At 42.2% G+C, this 22,193-nt stretch overlaps 1 protein-coding gene across 3 annotated transcripts in view; it reads right to left on the reverse strand.

The window, feature by feature from the left end:
* Positions 1 to 22,193, reverse strand: part of MAPK14 (mitogen-activated protein kinase 14) — a 349,835-nt gene that overhangs the window by 178,184 nt on the left and 149,458 nt on the right. For all 3 annotated transcript variants that reach the window (XR_011204863.1, XM_069238758.1, XM_069238759.1), the window contains exon 4: positions 7,673 to 7,784. Coding sequence is in view for 2 of the 3 variants with exons in the window: in XM_069238758.1 (XP_069094859.1) it covers positions 7,673 to 7,784 (112 nt within the window). In the remaining variant the exon portion in view is untranslated. The remainder of the gene's footprint in view (positions 1 to 7,672; positions 7,785 to 22,193) is intronic.

Genomic DNA, 22,193 nt, shown 5'->3' on the forward strand with positions numbered 1-22,193 from the left:
TCTAGTGGGCGTTTCAAAAGCCGGATTGCAAGCAATCCGGCTTTTGAAACGCTCAAAGAGACTTCAAAGTGAAGGAAATTCCTTTCCTTCCTTTTGAAACCTCTCTGGGCCTCCCCCATGCGATCAAAAGAGAAATGCTTTCCATTTCTCTTTCAATTGCGCTGGAAGCTGAGCTTCCAGCGCGATGCGAGGAGGCCCGCTGTGATTGTCAGCGGGCGATGCACGCTGACGTCACAGGGTGGGGTGGTGGGGGGGGGGGGCAGGGGGGAAAAGGGGAAGGGCTTCCCCTTCCATCCCTGCCTTGGGGGGGTGGGTGGGGAGCAGGGAACAGGTGCTGGAGATCACCTCGTCCAGTGCACAGTAGGAGTTAAAGCAAGAAAAACAGAAAATTGCTTTTCTTTCTTCTGCTCTATTTTAATAGTTTACAATGACAAGCAGATAGAATATGTTTATTTTTTTGCACTCCTTAGTAGACAAAAGCTAGACTTTCTGCTTGTTTCTACACAAGAAAATAAAAACTGGCTTATATTGAACTGTTTCTAATATCTGTTTGCAACAAAAATCTTACAGATTTTGCTGTGTTTAATTTTGCACTAGAGGTTTTATTTTTTTATCCGTGTTTACAAACATGCCCGCTCTTTCATATGAAAGAGCTAAGCTCCAGGGCTTTAAGTGGCTTGTGGGAAAGGTGATGGTGTGACCATGTATTATAAGGGATAAAGTACTCCCCTTGTGTACATGATAAGAATATTACAATTCACCTTGGAGTTCCATAACTTTATGAGGGAACTCAGCCTTCGGCCTCCTTCCACTATATGTTTGTGGCACTCATCTGTGACTTGCAATATCCTTATAGTGTACAGCAGTGTGTACCTTATCCCATATATATCAGACACTCTGAGGTCTCGTCTCACTGCAAAATGGTTTTTGTTATCATAGTTCTTTTAATGCTCAACTGCTTGATGCCAACCCTTTCTCAAACAACGTATTGTGGCTTTTTATTTAAGATAAGGAGAAAAGAAAATAACCACCATATTTTCCCACTCTTCTGAACGCCTAAAGAAAGGATTAACTCTCAAACACTGGGACCAGTCTTTTATGAAAGACAAGCAACAAATGACTTTCCTGCTAATTGACTCCACATCAAAAGAACATTAAATGAGAAGAGAGCACAGGATGGGAGAAAGCAGAATGCTTGCTTCCTCGAGAAAGCATTGATCAGTATAATAAACCCAAAGCAGGTTCACTATTATTAATGAATATTCTAGCAATCACTGGAGAGGGAACGCAATATTTTCAAATCTAATCACTAATAGTCATGTCATTCTGCTCAATCAGCAGACACTAAGAAGAACACAGCTGTGAAGAGATGTGACTGTAGAAGCAGACATTACACAGAACCATCACAGTACAAGGGCTGTGCAATTAAGAAAAGGGGGCTCAATGACTCTGTTAAGTGCTGAAACATCTGGGCATCTTAATCTACACGATAGTGTTGCCTGAGGCATAAAACCTTTGCTGTTAAAAGAGTTATTTTTTAAAATAAACTTTTTTTTTGCAATAACTAATTATGTTGCTTCAAAGTGAGCATTCCACTACTGAACAAAAATGCCTAAATTATTCTAAGGGCGGAATTTGTCCCATTATTGTTTACCATAAGTGTATAGTAACCACCATAAAAACAAAAATGAAGAAATAAGAAAGCAAACATAAGGACATCAGCTATTCAAAGCTCTGCACTTCCACCCACCTACACTGACCTTAGCGTAGGCATTTCGTTACTAAAGCTTTTGTTTGTAGAGTCTACGAGTGCCTTTCCTTTGTCCATTCATTGCCTGTGTGCCACATCTGCCCCATTTTAAGTATAACATTCTCAGAACCCTCAACTTGGGAGGACATGGGACGTCTTAATTGTCCTGTTCCAGGTACTGCAAGACAACAACCAAACCCAAATAGGTAGAAAAGTGTCTTTTTCTTTGTTAGACTGGAGAGAAAATCTTTTCATTACCATTGTTTCATGCATCCACCATCACCAAACCTGCTATGTATGGCTTGAGTGTCTTACCATAATCATCCTGGACACCAGAAGCAGCTGAAAAACCAGTTTCTATTCTGCCAATAGTCACCGACCGTCCTGCACAGCAAAGCTCTAAAATCGTGACTGACCGTTCTGCCTCAATCACAAATCATATTATGGATTTAACAGATGAAAAGATTCCCTGCCAGTAAGTAGTTAGGACTGGGCAGGCCCACCATATATAAAGAAGTTCATTCTCATCGGATATCTTCTCTCCTAACTATCTTCTGTTGCTGTAAACAAGGGCTTCAGACTACTGAGGTTTTGATATCATCTTGTCATAACTTTCATATACATAAATGTTTTTAGATATCCTTCCACTGAGTTTCCCCATTTATAGTCAAACACATACCTATACAAAGCATGGTTCCATCTCAGTGTGAATGCCAACTTATCTTGAGTCAATGTCACATCCAATAAGTTGTGAGACTGGATAGGCAGCTTTTCATGCCCTCATAGGGTGAAAGAAGATTTTCATCCAGAGTAAGTAATCCTGTTGCAGCCGCCCAATTACTTATTTGCATCATTTATGCACTTGTGAAAACTGGAACCTACTGTTCCCCTCAAACTGTACGTCTTTTTACAGTGAACGAGATCTGCCCTAATTAGATTTTACATGTACCCTCTATATTGATGATTTCACCTCGAGATGCAATAAAGAGAGAAACAGATGCGGGCATCACAATCAGGGTCAAAGAGAGAAAAAAATGTGGGCATCACAAGCAGGATCAAGTATTAGGCCAGCGACTCCGAATGCTCGTGGTTCCAAGGTACTGGGTTGGAAAAACAACATTTTCACTCACTGAGTTTGGGGTCACTCAGTAGCTGATGATAACCTCCATTATTAGAAATTCCTCATGCAACCTCCTTCATCAATATCTGTTCAACATTTTTATGCAGACTGGACCCATGTGTATTGTATTGCAGCATTTATATTGCGCTTAGTACCCCTTTTATGGGCCACCGAAGTGCTTGCTTACACAGGTAGCATGCTGCACACTAGGGTGTGTAGATTAAAGGATGTTGTCTTTATTTTCTTATTTCTTAAGAAATTTCTGTTGTCTTTATTTTCTTTCTTATGTCAGAAAGTGTTTCATATCGTGCGTGATGACCACGAAGGTGCCGTGAATTGGAACGCAGCGCAAAGCAGTAAGGTGAACAATGTGTGAGACACAGATGCGCAGTTTTAGGGTTTTTAGAATACTGGTGGCTTTGAACAGGCCTGCAGGTCCCTTTATTGTATTTCTTATGATACAGCCTACTTAGCTGGGTTGTCCAATACGAGGTTTTATCTATAGTGCAGTCATTAGTTGGCATGGCTGAAGGTAGAGAGACGCGAAGAGATTTGTTAGGCTGGGTTTTTTATTATCATCCAAAATCTGAGCATCATTGTGAAGTATAAAGAAGTGGACAAATTGTATAGATATTGGGGACCTACAGTGGTGAACTATATTAAAGTCCTCTGAATTTTCCAGTAATGTGTGACAGATATCTTTAATTATTCCATGCCTGTTCATTTGATGATGTTTGGGTTTTCTGGTTGTTCAGTGCTGGTGATGGATAACCAATCAGATATGCTGTGTGAAGTAAACAGGCGTGAGTTACAATTTGGTACTGGCCACTGTGTATTATGGCCTTAGTATTATTGTAGGCCATAACTGTTATATATATATATTCAAGTACATCACCATATAATGTCACAGTAAACCTTAGGTCACCACTTCTTAGTATAACTGCATATCGAAAGCAGTTTGCTGGTCAAGCTGGTTCCAATTCGTGGGTTGTAAGGTAAGGACTGCACTTGAGGGTGCAACTGTTTTCTGGGCTGTGTTGCCAGGGTGTTTGTAGTACAGTTTTTCAGGAAATAACCATGTTTTCGGAGGAGTATATGCTCCTGGGCATTTCTAATGTTGGCTGGTAGTGAGTGCCAAAGCTTGACGACCTGACTGAGAAAGTAGTGCCTCCCATGGTTAGGTAGTATGATAAGTGGCGCAAGCCTGGAACGCAGTGTTCGGTTTGGTTTGTATTACTTGAATTTAACTTATTGGTATAGATGTCTTTTTCCTTTGGAGGTTACGTGGACAATGCAGAGTGCCTTGAACATTCCCCTTCTATCTGTGGGTAGCCAGTGGAGCTATTGCAGGACTGGGTCATGCATTCTCTAAGGTGAAAGAGGAGAAGAGGCCTTGTGGCAGCATTTTAGATACGTTGCATTTTGCGTATGGTGAATGCAGGTGTGCCAAGATATATACTGTTTGCATAGCCAAGCTTGGAGGTTATGAGTGTGAGGATAGCTTACAGTTTATGTTGGGATGCAAGGTCTGGGAAGATAAGGTGTGGTGTTTTCATTGCATAGACGGTACTCTTTGTGATGTTGTAAACATGCAGCATCAAGGACAGTTCTGAATCCATGTTTAGTCTTATGTTTCTAACTTGTATTGACCTTGATGCAGGGGCTTCACAGCCCTTAGACCATACAACGGTAATCTGGAACTTTTGCCATTGCCCGCAGGTCATAATCTGGATCTTTGTGGTACTGAGCTTTAGATGGTTATTCATGATCCATGTGTTCATGGCATGGAGGCAGTCATCAAGCTGTATGTTATAGATATTTTCGGCTATCCATTTTTAAAATTATATGGGTGTCATCTGCATAGCTGTTACAGGCGAGGTTGTATGATTTAATAGATTTGGTAAAGGGGTTAGGCAGATCTTGGAACAAGAGAGTGGTTATGACGGACCCATGAGGAAGGAAAGCATTGTCTGTGAGGAGGTGATGTGAAAAGTGGTAGGTACACTACCGCCTGCCTGACTGTGAGATAAGAAGCAATCCATTTTAGAGCATCTGTTCTCATTCCTTTTGCCAAGCTCACTGTGCTTCACTGCAAGCTTCGAGCAACATATCATATGGGTGCCATCTTGGGAAACGTAGGAGTGCTCAGGCAGGGAAGGAGGTCTTCCGTGTGCGAACAGAACTCACAATTTGCAACTACCTGCTCACAAACACTAACCCCTTTCCTACTGTTTAACATTTGTCACCTCCATCCTCAGATATTCCTCTTGGATTGTCTAGTTGACAACCCAGACTTCTGGCCACCAGGCTAGTGGTCACCAGCTATAACTAAAGTCATTTTTGGGACATGTTTAGGCCTTTTTCCAGAATGTAAACCATTTATAACACATAGAAAAGCCAGTGGCTATGTCCAAGAAGCATTAACTTGCTTTTGAGAAAGAAGCAGTCCTGGCCCTTAAATATTGCCTTTGTCAGACCAAAACTGTTGGCTTAGTTAACTCTCTCAAATGCACCTTTCTAACTTTCTAGAATTCACATGTTGGATAGCTTGGAATTTTCTTCCATTCATCCTGACCAACAAAGCAACATTAACACAGGAACATAACTCTAGTACAATTAAACCACATAGAGAAAAAAATCAGACATGTGAATGAAAGATATGTACTTTTAAAGTTCTTGCTCCGCGGTGTCTCAACATACCAGCCAATGCTAGCCTTTTCCCTTGTTTCGTAGGTGTCAAGATGAATTACCTACATGGCAATTCCAGTGTGGCTTACAGGGACAGCAATACAAAAGCTTCTCCAGATCATACTTTTGTAACTGGACCAAGCCCAAGAATCCCTCATCATGACCTGATCCCACCCAGAGTATCTATCCCATGCTATTCCAGAACAGTATTCACATGTTGTTTTGCTAAGTAAGACCGACTGAAGAAAAAGAGGAAAATTGGCTGAGCAGAATGAAGAAGAACACAACATGAATCACAATGAAGATATCATTTTTCACTGTATCATTCTAGCTTTACCAACTTCCCAAATGTTTGAGAAGGAACAGCGTCAAAAATGCTAGGCAGTACATAAAGTGTATGCAAGAACAGATTTCAAGTAAACATGTTGCAGAGAACTTCGTAGCCAATTGCCAAATTTTGTGAGAAAATGTATCCCGTGAGTAATGAGTGCAAAATGCAAAAGAGATAATTTAAGAAGTTGTACAGCGAAATTTCACATTAGGTACATAACTCAAGAAAGCCACCAATTAAGCCTTAGCTTTGGTTAACAAAAATTAAGTTTCAGGGGTGCATAAACATCTCTCATGTCCAATCTTTTGAATATCCACAACACGGTCCAACAAGAAGCCACCATCTTGTTTTTTGTTTTTAGACTGGGGAAAGAGCAGACAAATAGATGAACAGACCTCAAGAAGGAAGATTTTCTTTCCAAAGGTAAATTGAAAGTGTCACAACATCCAGGTTCTGTGGGTGTTCGGAAGCCAAGGAAATATAAGGCATTGATTAAAAACCCCAACGAGATATGAAATAGGCACAGTGGCTAATATAATAATGAATAAGGCGGAATCTGGCATTGCACAGCACCTTCAATGGGCCTTCCAGAAGGCTGGACCATTGTTTGTCTGTATATGGTGTGCCCGAGTGATTTTCCATCGATCACGGAGTAAAGTGAGTGGTGGGGAGGTGTGATATCGTAAGGAGTCTGCCAACCAACACACCAAGTGTCTACCAGTGCCAAACGTGTAAATATTGCAGCTTAAGGTGTGTGAGAGGCTCCTGGGCTATTTCCCCGCACATCTGCCCCAGTGATGGAGTGATGCAGGAGAAAACCCCTGGGAGACAGACCATTCTCCTCCCTCAAGGCATTATAGGTGAGGAGGGTAAGGTTGCCGTATAGATCCCCTAGTGTGTGAATTCCAGCGGCACGCCATGAAGTCAACTCCACTGGCGATGTATTGTGGGGGCCATGTGGCGTCCTAAGTAGGGCAATGGCCTGTGCGTAGGGAATCCTTTCACTACCACCTGATGGTGCAATTTAAAAGGTAGCAAATAGAGACCTGGATTTCTTCAGGCTATGTGGTGCAAAACCAGTGTGCCCAACCTGGACAATGGAGAGGGAGAAGCTTAACTAGAATTGCAGGGATTAGGGTCAATCTGGACAATGGAGAGGGAGAAGGTTAACTAGAATTGATAGGGATGAGGGATGGGACCTATTGCCTTTTCTAGGGAATACACCTTAAGGTAAACTGATCCAACCCAGGGTGCTACTGTATTCAGGTATGGGTTTTCTCCTTCAGTTTGCATGGATTCAAGCCCACATTCAAAGGCAAAGACGTTCAACCAACAGAAATTGGGGAGACAAAAAAACAAAAAATAGTAAAAACGTGAATCATCAGGAGCAGCTCTGCTGATAGAAAAGAGCAGGTGTTTGCTGACACATGGTTGTAGAGCACTATCAGGAGAGGATGCTTGTACTGGTACCCACTACATAAGAATTAAGGTAACAGTCTCTTTTGGAGAAGCTTTTTATGAAAAAGTGTACCTTTGAATGACATATTATTTATAAGTACCTGTTACAAGTACATGTGAAGGTCAGCCATATCTCAGAACCTGACCACAGAGAACAAGAGAACCGTCCTATCTCAAAGATACTAAATGTCACCATGCAGCATGTATCACATAAAGGTATCAGGACTTAAATTAACAAACTTATGTATACATACATATATATATATACATACATACACACACATATTTAACAGTGGGAGCATGCATAACACTTCACCTGCCATACCTTTAAGCCCCTAAGGATCTGGTAGATAAGAAACTGCACATGGTCATCTGTCAACTTCTGACATTTCACAATGTTGTTGAGATCAGCACCCATAAGATGTGTTACCAGATACCTGAAAAAAAGCAGGAAATCATTAGGTTATGAAAGGGCATGTAGAATTTGTGAAACACAATGCTAATGCCTTAACCTCTTGGGAGAGAAGGTGTGATAGTTATCTGCTCATGGATTCCTTTTGTCAATGTACTTAGTTCCCTCCCAATGTCTGTGTACTTATTGGCGCACCCAATAGTCTGTCTGTGTCGGATAAGCTATCCAGACAGGTGTATAGACACTTCTACCTACAAAAATTCACTTCTTGGGCCTTTTGGATACCCCAGGGGAATGTCACTGCATCCACATGATAGAAATATGTGGTGAGCAGTTGAGATCCAAGTGTGTAATTAATGTTCTATACAAACTGAGTATTTTATGCAATTGTTAATCATTGTATCACACCATATGCAATTTATAGTTTTGGGTCATTGTCACTTTAGCACAAGTATAGACACAGATTTGTTATAATTTCCATGTTCTGCATCTGCAAACCAAAGTGCCTACTGTTGTACATCATACATTAGTGAACCTTGGAGAAAGTAAGGCGCGCTGATCCATTTTTATGCAAGTAGTGGCGAAAAATATTTGTACATGGTGCCTGGCATGTGTGTAGCCTAAATAATCTTTCAGGGAAACAGAACTAATGAATATGCCATTTACTTTCCCCATGAATACAAAAGTGAAAATGCACAAACAAAATTAAGCAGTGACTGTCAAACTATTAAAGATCTAAACAAACCTGATTGGAAACATCTTCCCTTCACCTAGACCTTGGTTGGTAGCATACCAGCAGCACTGTAGGAATACAGCGGGTTCTTCTGTAGTTCTTACGCACAGACAGCTTTTGCTGTAGAGGACCTATTACTGACAATATGTATACTTGCAGAGGGCTTGGGTCAGCATACTGCTCACCGCTGGTTGTCTTTTTTTGCCAATCTCATAAAGTTGCACCTTTCTCAATGGCCTTCCTTACTCTTCTTGTGTCTGTACCATAAGCGGAGCATAGCTTCTTTACCCTTCTTTTGATCGGATGACTTGGGTCCTTCTGCAGCTCCATACTAAAGAATTACCTTTTCGTACTCCATGGTAGTGTGTTTGCTTACTTGCTCTCCTATCCATTTGCAGCTTTCCCCTCACATCAGTGTCCACCTCCAAGCTTGTCCATTGCTCCCCATGCCCCCTTAATTATTATTATTTTTTTTTTTAGGTTTTCTGTCACTTTCACACACTGCTACTTATACCACTCACCCGAATATTTTTATATATATATATTTTGGAATATCCAGCAGTGGCAAGTATGATGACGCCTGCTACATTATGCTGTTGTCACAGTAGGATTATGACACATATGTGCACTTACAAGGTGAAGAAATAGTGCAGAACACCACTGGCAAAGCCAAAAGGTCTCGCAACACCTCTGAAAAGTGATGAGACCTACTGCCTTTTCCAGTGCGTGTTGGATAGGTTTGTGGCTAAAGTGTATAGAAAACTGTTAATCATGAAGACTGATTGTCTCACGTCTTTCAGGATAATCCTTTGCTATTGAAACAAACTATCTTTGATTTGAAAGGAAGATCCTATGTTTCAGAAGCTTTGTTTTTCATCCTGGCAGGGAATATCTGATAGGGATATAGCAGACAAAGCAAGCTGAAGTCTCTATATATCAAAGTTAATCTTAGGTTTTAAACATTATCTAAAGGCCATTTATTAAAACAATATTTGATACTCACATTATTGTAGCTGTCTGCTCAAGCTATACCAGGCATGTTGGGAAACATTTATTTATTTAGTTGAAATGTTATGTACTTGCACATTTTAGGCTTTTGAAACAATGAACCTTTTTTAGCACTGGCATCACAGCACAGCTATCCCCCTAACCTTCTGGAATCAACAGAAAAGATCTTTAAACCCTACGAAGCAAGGGGCTTCGTTCCCCCATGTTATCCTTTCTGTCCACAAGATATGGTTATGCAGAAGTTGTGTGCTTCTGCTTAAAAAGATTGCATTGAACAGATAATGCTCAATACTGTTGGCCTAAATTGGTTATGATGAAAAGACAATGATCAAGGCTCAAGACAAAATTTATTCACTAGGAATAGCTTTGTCAGATTCTACAGGGCTGATCTGTTTATTATAAAAGAATAACAAAGGTGTTATGTCTGAATTAATAATATAACAAAGATAATAGGTCTCTTTGGGTTCATTAACATACCGTGTTAAAGCCTGTAGACAGGTACTTTCTAACATGGATTCCCACAAAATACAGTATATTTTTTTTATTTTTAATGTCACTGGTTTTTAGACCCGGCTTGATAGTGTAGCTATCTGACCATCGAAAAAGAGCTGTAAAAAGTAGTACTCAGAGAGTTAATGTGGCTCCATCCACACGCTGATCTTCTCTACAAGAATTTAGTTGATAAATAGCTGATTTAGTCTGTTTAATAAGTAGGTCCATTGCCCATAAATGTTAACACAAACTTCAAGTCAAATACACTAGGACGAGGTTTTGGATGGTGATATGCAATTACCATGCCAACTAATATAGCAGGAAGGGGTTTACACTGTGAACTGAACTCTCTGACAAATATTACAGTAAGGTTTTTTGTACATTGAACTGCTTGCCAGAAACATACATAGAGGCTTTACATTGTGATCTCTCTGACAAATTTAACAGGAAAGTGATTTGCACTGTAAACTCCATGGCAAACACTACAGGCAGGGGCTTTACATATTGTAATACTCAGTGAATACAATGGGAATGGGATTTGCATTGTCAACTCTACAAGTATAATAGGAGGGGGTTTGGTATGTGCATATAGTTTTGATGTGCCAAAGCAAATGCTTGGTGAGCCCAGAAGGAGAGACAGTGTTGTCAATGTAAGCTTTGGTGCTGCCTAGATGATTGATGGGTGTCTAAGCAGAGACAAAATGGTCAAGTTTATGTTCAAGTTAAAGGCAACAGGCTTGATTTATTAATTAATAAAATAAATGGGGTGATGCAGTAAGCTAATATATTTTTGCACCTTGAATGACTTGATAAAGCCTGTACATTTAACCTCTAGTTTGTGAAAAGTTTCACATGTCCCAATATGTATGTGCATATAGGACCACTGCTGGCTTTTACATTTAGAGCCTGCAGGTGTGCAAATGTTCAGAAGGTATGTCACCCACAATGGGGGCAGACTACATTTACAGAGTTAATGATCTATTTTAGTATTTCTTTAGAATTAGTGGTCTCTTTTCATATTTCCTTAGGTTAGTTATTAGCACATGGCTTAACCTTCAAACTCCCTAAAGCAAAGATTCCAATTTGTAATTCCAACTGAAATCTTATAAATAATTTATTCTGAGTACAGTATTATTAGTTGTGCAAGCATAAAAATAGTTTTTCTGTTTAACGAAAAAACATTAGTTTGACATTGAAATTCCAATACTTCTATGTGTTGCTCAGTTCTGAGTTTTAAACAGACAACACCTACAACAGTCAGCCCTAAACTGCTCTGCCCCAAAACCCAGAGAGTCAGGTTTTATATTGTGAATTGCTAGACAAATGCACTAGTGGGTGTTTGCACAGTGAACTTAAACGCAAGAGGAAAGGGTTTTACATTGAGCACTTTGTCACAACTACAAAAAGAGGACCTTATCGTTGTTAACTCCTACAAGAAACACTATACTGAGGCACTATACATTCTTTAACACTAAGAGATCCTGAGACATAGATCTCTAGTTGCACTATAGAGGTCTCATTGTCACTACTTGCCTATAATTCCATCAATATATTTAACTGTCTGTCATTTCCTCTTCAACTCCGGGTTTATTCTCTCAATGTCCGTGGCTGTCACCCACTTCTCTTCCATTTCTTCTATCCTAATCCTCCAACTTTTGTCATTTCGAAAGACCTGATGTACATCTGTCTTGTCTTAAGATCATCTTTCCTAGACTCCCAAAGATTTAAAAACATAAAAAGGGTTGGCTCTGAAAAGCATTTGGAGTTCATGATGTATAGATGATAATTAATCATAGTATAGTATGCAGTCTTTAAAGTTTTTGAGAAACAACCTGTTGCCTCAGTCTTTAAAATATACTTCCTCTTTTGATATACTCCATCCATATCGAAGCATAAGTTATTATGATATATGGAGCTCATGTTGTGGTCTCGGAGGAATACAGAAACAGTTTTATTGACATGTTTCCTGGATTCAGCTATCTGCTGACAATTTTTGGCGGACCACTACCACTTCTTCTTCGGCAAACGTTGGAAAACACCAAGGCAGTATGTGGGGAAAAGTGTCATTAATTTACCAACTGTATCCTTCATTAGGATTTCCAGTCCTACCCCAGGAATTGTGCTAGGTCATTGCCACCACAGTGCTCAATCATGAGGTCTGGACATTCGCAGTTCGCAATGCTTTCAACCAAAGGCAGCAAATGATGACACTTTAACCCTTGCTGGCCAACCCAAGTAATTTCTACATTAGGTAAACCTAGGTTCCTGCCAATGCCACTCTTTCTAGCACTCTCTCTGGCCCAAAACACAAACCTATGGCCCACACTCTGACCATTTTGGAGACAAGCAGGAGTAGCGCACAGGAAAAAGCTGCTGCAGAATGAGGCAGTTTTGAAGATGAAAGCCAGTTAAAATGGAAGACAGTTACTAAAATACAAAAGAGCATATTTGGAGATGTGCAGGGAACTAAAATTAGGTAGTGACCTTACAAAAAAAGTAACTAACTCTGTGATTGGCTTTGGGGGAAAAAGAAAAAAAAAGTCATGTTGTTTCAGATATACTTGAAACTGCAAACAGTCAACCACACCTGCTACAGTTATTGAGAAGCTAGTGTGCTGTTGAGAGAAAGTCTTCTGAACTTTATTTTTTAAAGTTTAAAAAAACCCTTAATTTTCAATTTTGTGAAACAGTACAAAGAAAAATCAGCAATCAGGAGTATACATGGGGTATGGGAAAATAAACATAGCTCAGTTATCTCTATGCAGTATAAATTTCCGATGTTATGGAGTACAAAATACCCCACAGGATAGGAGAGCCATACCTCAGAAACCTCCCATACCGCAGCTTTGCCGCAAGTGAGTCAGAACTCCCCTGACAGTGTCCCCCCCACACACTTTTGTCAGAACTATCCTTATTCGTCGAGGCTGTATCCAATTCCGGATCTAGGAGTGTGTCACACACATCTCTCCAGTCTGACAGGTCATCAGTCACTTTATCATTTTGTTTACAGTGTTTCATGTGGGTTTCCTCCCCAAGAGACCATTCCAAAATATCTATGTGCCAGTGCGTTATTGCAGGAGCCCGTTGTTCCATCCATGTAATGGCGACCCTACGCCTGGCCAATACCAACACTACCTATGAGAATTTGTATTGTATCTTCCTACCTTTTGGTCGTTTGACATTGTCTAAGAGGCAACACTGAGGAGAAAGGACCATGTTCAGATGTGTGGTTCTTGTTATGTCAGCAATGACCTGAACCAGAAGTCTTGAACCTGACTGCAGTGCTATGCTAAGTGTAGAAAATCAGCACCACTGAATGCACAACAAAGGCGCTCATCTGTGAGGTTTGGGGCCATGCGCTGCATGGCCTTGGGGGCGAGGTAAGTCCTATGGAAGAAATTCTAACATACTAGCTTGAAGTGGGCGCTACAGGAGACAGAGCTTGTTAATTTGCTGGCCCGTGTCCAGTCACTGTCATCTAGAGTAGTGTCTAAGTCCAAGTCCGATGCTATGCGGACCCGAGGAGATTGCCCAGCTGCATTTGTGCATATAGTCCTGCATAGCAGTGTTATCTAGTGGGGCCCTGAGCCGCAAGTTAGTAAAATTCCAAGCGACTGGGAGGGGGTAGGTGCCGCCAAGTAAGTCAGCCAGGTAACTTTGGCTATTTCGGCCAAACCAGTATGATGCAAAAAATGACAGCGGCTGAGAGCAAATTCTTGGCATGCCTCCTCAAAGGAGGTGAAAGTCTCTCCAGGGGATACCATCCCGAGCTGGGTGTATCCACTCTCCTGCCATGCCTGAAAGTCCATATTATCAATGAATTGCAGGACCTGTTTCAGTGCACATACTCCAAGTTCCCTGTGGAACGGGGCTAGCTTCAGAACACTTTGTACAAATCGTTGCCAAATTGGGCTGTTTGTCAGACTATATACAGGAGAGCCCCAGAGGTCCCTGCGCTCTCCATCAATAATTCTGGTAAACACTTGGCTGCAACCCTACCCACCATTAGCCGTTTCTCCCAGTTTTTACCCCGGTCTAGCCATTCGGCTGCATGCTGAAGGTGTGCGGTGTAATAATATAGGATGACACGTGGAACTTCCAGCCTCCCATCCTCAAATCTTTCTTTCAGTCTCATCAGGGCCACCCTACCGCATCAGCCCGCCCAAAGAAACAAGATAAAAATGGTGTCAAGTTGCTTAAAAAATTTGGCTGAAAGAGGACAAAGCAAGTTCTGCAGCACATACAGACATCTCAGTAGCCACTGCCATTGTGCCCATTAAGGAGAGGGGCAATGTGTTCCAGAAGGCCACTGATGATCTCAAGGCCTCTAAGACGTTGTCCACATTCAGATGTTGTTGTAGTTGTCTGGTGTGCGCTACTTGAATCCCTAAATATCTAAAGTGTGCCAATTTCCAGAAAAGACCCAGGTCTGGCACCTGCTGTACTGGCCTAACGACCAGAGAGGCGAGAGGGAATAGCAAGGATTTGCTCTGATTTAACCAGAGACCTGATATGTTGTGAAAGTCCTCAAGCAGCTGCAAGGCGACCCTGGGTGAGGAATGATAAAACAGCATGTCATCAGCATATAGCAAGAGGACATGCAATACCTCACCAATTTGTATGACCCGTCCCACATTTTGTTGCGTGCCTATATGGCCAGCGGCTCTAGTCGCAGGTGCAAACAAGAGAGGGGACAACAGGCATTCTTGCCGTGTTCCCCGACCCACTGTCTATGCCTCAGAGCGTCAGCGCCCCACCCACACTCTAGCGGCTGGCTCCGTATCGAGGAGCCTGACCCAGCCGCTGAACCGAGGGCCAAATCCCATAACCTGTAGCACTTTAATTAAATATCCCCAGGCAACTGTGTTGAACGCCTTTTCCAGGTCGATAGCCACAAGTGCTAGATCTTCTTTACGGTATTCAGCTTCATGCACTACATGTGTCAGATGCCTTAAGTTCATAGTGGTACTTCTCTCCAGAATGAAGCTGCAATGGTCTTCATGGACCAGATGTGACATATAAGGCCAAAGTCGTTAGCCAGAGACTTGCTGGGCACCTTCACAACCAGTGTTTATCACTGTGAGGGGTCTATATGCTGCAGGATTGCGAGCTTCTCCCCACTGCTTAAGGAGCAAACATATCTCACCTTCTCAGAGGCAAGCTAGCCATCACTGATGCCTCAGGAGTCTCTGTGTTAACGTGGCTGAAAACATACATTAAAATTTACATGGGAAGCCATCGCTACTAGGTGTCTTGGCTCGCAAGAGCATAATTAATGCCGATATGTTACTCCAAACCTAACTTGTCATTCAATGCCTCTGAAGCAGCTTGCACATGCTTGGGGATGTCAAGTCTCTCTAACCAGGGGGAGTAGGTAGACATAATTATGCTTTGATCTGCTGTATATACATGTTGCAGGTGTGTGCAGAATATATCAACAATGTCAGCCCTGGAAATAACTCCGGTGCCAAGGTGCCAAGATTTGTCCCCCTCACGGTGCAGCCGCTGCTGGTTTTGTTTCAAAGTAAAATATAATATAATATAATATAATATCATATAATATAATATAGAGTTGGGCTATTAGCAGAATATATTACAAATTAAAGGAATTAGGGGCCAGATGTAGGTAGGTGGCAAATTGCGAGTTGCAATTTGCGAGTCCGAGCGACTCGATATTTGCAACTCGCAATTTGCAATGCAGAAAGGTGTCTCAGACACCTTCTGCGACTCGCTATGGGGTCGCAAAGACCCACCTCATTAATGTTAATGAGGTGGGTCGCAGTTTGCGACCCCACAGCGAGTCTGGGCACTCACGGGAATGGTGGCCTGCTGGAGACAGCAGACCACCATGTCCGTGACTGCTTTTAAATAAAGCAGTTTTTTTTTTTCTATCTGCAGCCCATTTTCCTTAAAGGAAAACAAGCTGCACATAGAAAAAAATACCGAAACCTTTTGTTTCGTTTTTTTTCAGAGCAGGTAGTGGTCCATAGGACCACTGCCTGCTTTGAAAAAATATTTTTGTGATCATTCACAAAGGGGAAGGGGTCCCATGGGGACCCCTTCCCGTTTGCGAATGAGATACCATCCACTTGAAGTGGATGGTAACTGCGAGTTGATTTGCGACCGCTTTCGCGGTCGCAAATCACCTTACATCGCGGTGCGAGTCGCAAATAGGAAGGGAACACCCCTTCCTATCTGCGAGTTGGAAACACATTTTGCGAGTCGGTTCTGACTCGCAAAATGCGTTTCTGCATCGCGCGAGGGCTTTTGCGCCTCGCAAACGGCATTTTTCGCAGTTTGCGAGGCGCAAAAGCCTACCTACATCTGGCCCTAAGTTATGAAAGTTAAAAATGAAGTCCTCCCAAAATATAAAGCAAACAAGCTCAGAAACTTCAATTATGTTGATTATTGCCATCTATTCTGTGCTTGATGGGCCTGTCAATTTTAGAACATCGCATGTATAAGAACAGAGAGCCTTAAACAACCAAAGACACTAGAGATGTTCAATTTGTGCCAAAGAGAATCAAACACATACTAGATTTTCAGGGTTATCACATTAAATAAACAGTTATTCAATTAATCTCATTGGAACTCATTTGGATGGTCAGTGGTAATTCTGAAAGTCTGGCCAAGGACTGCAACCTGCACTCATAGACCTATGCTGGACATCTCTGCCTCATAATACAAAACTTTATTGGAACCCTTCCTCTTTTGCAACATACATTTGTATTTCTTATACATTTGTAGAATGCCCCTTAGAACAGAAACGAGTGGCTTCTTCTAGCCTTTTTTGGAAATCTGTGGATTTCTTTGCAGGCACTATATTTGTTCCATTCAGGCCCAATTTAGGCACATGTTATGCAAACGTTTCCTGTTAGGGATTGCCTAATGCATACATGTCTTTGCCAATGCTGCCAAGCAGACCAAGGGCACCATCCAGTCAATAAGCTTTGTGATTTTTCTGCTAGCACAGCCATCTCTGACTACTTTGGTATAAAACAGCATCAAGAACTGACCATAGCAGACTGTAACACATTGGGAATAAGCAGGAGAGATGTTCCCTTTAACACTGCATGCATTCTACAAGAACAGTTCAGTGGTGTGTGATGGGGCTGTATTTGTTTACAAGGTATGCGAAAGGCATGTTTTAGGGGTTCTTTGTGCAGCTTGACATTATGAAAGGCTGTCACCCAAGCAATACCTTGCTGGGAGGAAGTTGAATCCTCAGGAGGCGAGGGACGAGCTGGGTTTTGTAGGAGGCTGGCTCTCTGTAGTGTGCAAAACCAGGTACACTGTACAGAGAACCCGGGCAACCACACGTTGGTTTACAGAGGTAAATACTAGACCACATAATGATATAATTTTTATGGTAGCTTGGTAGAGCAGTTAGACCGATCTTGGAGAAGTGTAAAGCATTTGATGTACTCACAGGATCAATAAAGCTAAACATACACTCAAATGAATAACTCAAATTTATAAAAATACTGCAGTTTAAAAAAAATAATAACTTAAGACCAAGATCATCAAAATCGGGTAAGTACTTTTCAGACTATGATTTTTCAAAGTTTAGCAAAAATGTTGTTTTTGTGCGTAATTATGCATCATAGGAATCAACGGGAGAAAACTTTAAAAATACATATAAAATCAGGCAATGCGTCTACCAATGTCTCCTTTTGCATATAGGTTGAGGTTGTAGGAAGCTGGCCGTGTGTGTGGTAGACCCTTAAGGTGCTTGCACCTTATACCAGGTCCAGGCAACCCCTATTAGTGAACGAAGAGAGTGTCTAGGAAGCCAGGGCTCTCTAGTGGTAGCTGTGGTGAGCAGCCAAAACGTATGTAGGAGGAGTGTAAAGCACTTGCAATACCACAGCAGTCACACAGCATCTTATCACACCTGAAAGGAACCACACAGTGCTCCAAAAATAAAGGTATTTTATCATAGTAGCACTGAACTACATCACTTATAGGGAGTCCCCCAACTGGCGGTAAGTACACTATATATACTTTATAGCCATTTATGAAAAGACACATCTGCTCATTATAAGCAAACCAATGAAGACAATTGTTCTATTGACAATATAGTGCTGAAGAAAATGAAAAAATGTATTATAAATGCAGTATATGTGGAGTAAATAGTGACACAGTAAGAACATATATAGAAAATATTAGAATGTCAGTCAAATGACTGATTAAAAGAGGATAAGGAATATAGAAGGATGAAATCTAGAAGAACAGATAAAATATGATTTATGACAATGTGGTATAGAGATAATATTGGCAAAATAAGAGTTAAATCACAAGGATAGTGTCACTATTATTATGACAGATATAACATGAAGAAACATAACTGTTTAACAATTAGTATTCTTCTGAAATTTGTAAGCTCAGATGTATAGAAGTAGTACGGATATTAATGAAGAAATCTATATAATGAGCAGTTATCAAAATTAAAATAAGGATACTTTATATATACCATTAACAAATGTTCTGCATCACTGTTAAACAAGAAATAGAAGCTTTGTTTCCATATAGAATATGCATGTAAAGATCTAATTGATTTAATTGTTTTTAATATTGTTTTACTACGTTTCCCATAATGCATTGCCATAGTTTTGTTTGAAAAAGTATAAAAATGAGACATAGAAAATGCACTCGCAAACTGTGTGCAAGGCTTGTTGGTTGCAACACGTTGGTGGTGGTTTTGGTGTTGTACTATATCTAAATAAAAGGAAAAACTCTCCTGGAGTGCCAATTATTTTCAAATGTTTTTGTTTTGGGAAAATAAATAAGGGATGGTCCGTCCCCTTCATGTGCACCAGCTGGAAATGCGCACTGCAACTAGGACTGCTTTGCTGGAGGGGAGATAAATAAATATATATATATATATGTATAGGAGGACTTAGGAAGAAGATTGCAAGACCAGTCCGGTGGAGCCCAACCATGGACTCCAGGAGAAAAGGACCTGAAAAAGAAGGGGACAGAGTCCATTCCACACAGAAGTGTACAGACGGGGCAAGAGCCACTACCCACCCTTCTGTGGATAAAGAACCATGTCGACGAGGGAAGAGGAACGTCAGCTGTGGAGCCCAGAAGCTGCGGAGAAGTCCTTGGAGCGGTGCAGATGATGATCCATGTCGGTCACAAGGTCACAGAGGTCAGTGGTCAGGAAGACCACCAACAACCCTTGACAAATGCAAGTTGGAGCAAAAGAAGAGTTGCAGAGCTGAAGAGGACCAGCAAGGTCCAGGGGACTGGACCCTTGGAGGGGAGTCCGGGCTGACCCTCAGCAGCTGGGAGAGCCAGCAGAAGCAGTCGCAGGCCCCACAGGCAACCCACTGGCAACAGGTACAGTAAATTGCAGTGAGGCCCAGTCAGCACACCTGGAGAGGAGTACCACGTCGCTGAAGCTGCAGAGAGACTGTCCTTGCAAGGATGAAATACTGGAGGCCAGGAATACTTGGACCCTGAAGATTCCTTGGAGCAAGAGTCAACAAGCCTTGGTTGCTGCAAGAGTCGCATTGCACCGGGGTACTGTCCTGCAAGGAGAGGCAAGGGCTCACTGTCTCCCAAGTTGGACAGCAGGCAGAGAGGACCAAGGGGACCTCTCAAACCCACCACTTGTGTCGGAAATTCGTCCTGGAGCCGGATGGCAGAAGATCACAGCAGACGGTCACCGTATCCTTAGGTGCCTGCAGATGCAGGGGAGTGATTCTTTCACTCCAAGGGAGATTCGTTCTTGCTTCTTTGGTGCAGTTGAAGTCTTGCCAACCCAAGAGGATGCATAATCGCGAAAATGTTGCAGTTGCTGGAAGAAGCCAGAGAAACCATGTTGCAAGGTGAGGTGGTCTCTGAAATTGCAGGCTTGTTTGGTTCCTGAAGAGTCCAATTGCGGTTCCGGTGGCCAGGAGCAGAAGAGGTTGTTGCAGAGGAGTCCCTGTGGAATTTTGCATGCCGAATCTGGAGACCCACCCGCAAGGGAGTCCCCTAAATAGTCCTACCAAGGGGACAGGTCACTCTAAAGGGTGACCACCTATCAGAGAGGATCACTGGCGTCAGTCACCTTTCCTGCCCAACCAGATGCTCCCAGGGGCCTGTGCACATCTTGTTTTCAAGATGGCAGAATCAAGTGGTCACCTTGAGGGGCTCTGGCCATCACCCCTGGGGTGGTGATGGCCAGGGGAATGGCCACTCCCCTTTCCTTTGTGTGCTTTTGTGCCAGAGCAGGGACCGGGGATCCTTGGACTGGTGAAAATTGGATTATGGAATGAGGGCACCAAATGTAGCCTTCAAAGCAAGCCGGTGGCGTGGGAAGGCTACCTCTCCCCAGGCCATGTAACACCCATCTCTATAGTTGTTGGTTCCTTTCTTTTTGTTTATGGACAGAACTAATCGAGAGCAAGTGCAAAAACTTTTTGGAAAGATTGGACACTTAATACAACGGAAAGAAAGGTATGACTCACAGCTGGGTTCACTGTAGAGGCTGCATGATTAAGGTGCATGTTCAACTAGTAAACTGAGACACGCAGTGATTATTTTGGTACTGTGATCATTTCTGGTGGTATTTAGATAAAGTGGTGAGGTGAGTAACACCCAATTGAGGTTTGCGCTCCTTAAAGGAGCAATTATACAATTCTACCGAAGGGACACTGTTATATATTGGATAAACTCTGACACTGATACTTTGCACACTTGAAGTTGCATGGTGGAGATACTCATTTAAGTGGTATGATTTTAATTTTTGTGTTAATTTTTGTAGAGGTGCCAGTGCCCCCTGACAGTCCTGAAGAGGCCATGAATGTTGAGGCCGAAACGCGTAGACATCTTTCTAGTGACCATAATACAAAGTAATGTTGATGGGCATAACCCTTCTTTTGGTTATTTATGTCATTATTTATTTGTTGTGAGTACATGTGACAAATGTTTGAGATGTAAATATGATGTATATATATTTTTGTTATAATGATAGGATAAGTAATAGGTGTTGTTATGACGAGTTGTATGCTGTGTTTTGTAAATAAATCTAATAAATATGGGAAAGTAATTCACCCTTGAAACCAATAGTGAATATTGGGTTCTTAAAATAATGAGTAGATTTGTCCCTGCCTGCTAATTTGTGTGATTGTGTTCGGGTTGGCAACAAGGGTCGGGTTGATGCCGAAATATGCTCTTGGTCCAAGTAGGTGGAGGTCGATGCCATCAGCTGCTGGGTTGGCACTGAGGGTCGGTCGATGCCAAAACATGCTCTTGGTCCAAGGAGGCAGAGGTTGATGGCTTGGCCTTTATGGCGATCTTCTGCACCGGGCCTGAGGGAGAGGTGGCTGAACCAGTTATTTGGATTCGAACATGGCCAGAAGGGAGTGGTGGTCCAGCGACCTCAGACATTGAAAGTGGGAAAGCCACAGATTTTTTTTGGAGGACTTGGGTGTTGGAGCAGGGGTCACACAGTACCCACACACTGGGCAGATGAGATCTGCATTTCCAAATTTACCTCAAAGTCGGAGCTATCTTCGATCGAGAAGTCCTCCTCTTCTTCAGCAGTTGGCTCTTCCTGCATGTGTTCTTCACTTAAGAGATCGGGAGTGTCATCCAAGGCCTTTTGCAACATTTCAAGCTCATGAGCCGTTTGGTCCTGAAGGATCTTCTTTGAAAGGAAGGATTTGCAGGTGCTGCAGCTGATCTCTTTATAGGCGGGTAAAAGGCACAGATTGCACACAAGGTGTTGATCAGTGTCCGTAGTTTGTGTGGCAATGCGGGAAAAACCTGAAGGGTGTACGTTTCGTAAGAAAGGCATCCTTGATGGAGCCAGTGACACTCAGGAAGGTATGCCTGAAAGGGCAACGCCCCTAAGGGCAGTCGGACAAAAGACTCCAAACCAACGAAATGCGAGAGAAGCATAGAAGTGGAAAAGCACGAATGAAAACAATACCGTTGAGGACATTAAAGTACCAAAGAATCATACCAAACTGAGTCAACACAAGGAGAGGAGGCACACATGTCCGAACCAGAGAGTAAACAATGGAGTTGATGCCCATGCGCAATATCACATAGAGGAGGAGTCACTGAACCCCGTGACTCGAATAACTTCTTCGAAGAAAAACAACTTGCACCACTCCGGACCCAACACTAGATGGCAGGAGTATGCAGAGCATGTGTATCTACAGCCAGGTCACGCAGTACCACTGTTCACTGTTAGGTGGAGTC

This window comes from Pleurodeles waltl, chromosome 6 (assembly GCF_031143425.1).
Source record: "Pleurodeles waltl isolate 20211129_DDA chromosome 6, aPleWal1.hap1.20221129, whole genome shotgun sequence".
In the NCBI taxonomy this organism is placed as follows: domain Eukaryota; kingdom Metazoa; phylum Chordata; class Amphibia; order Caudata; family Salamandridae; genus Pleurodeles; species Pleurodeles waltl.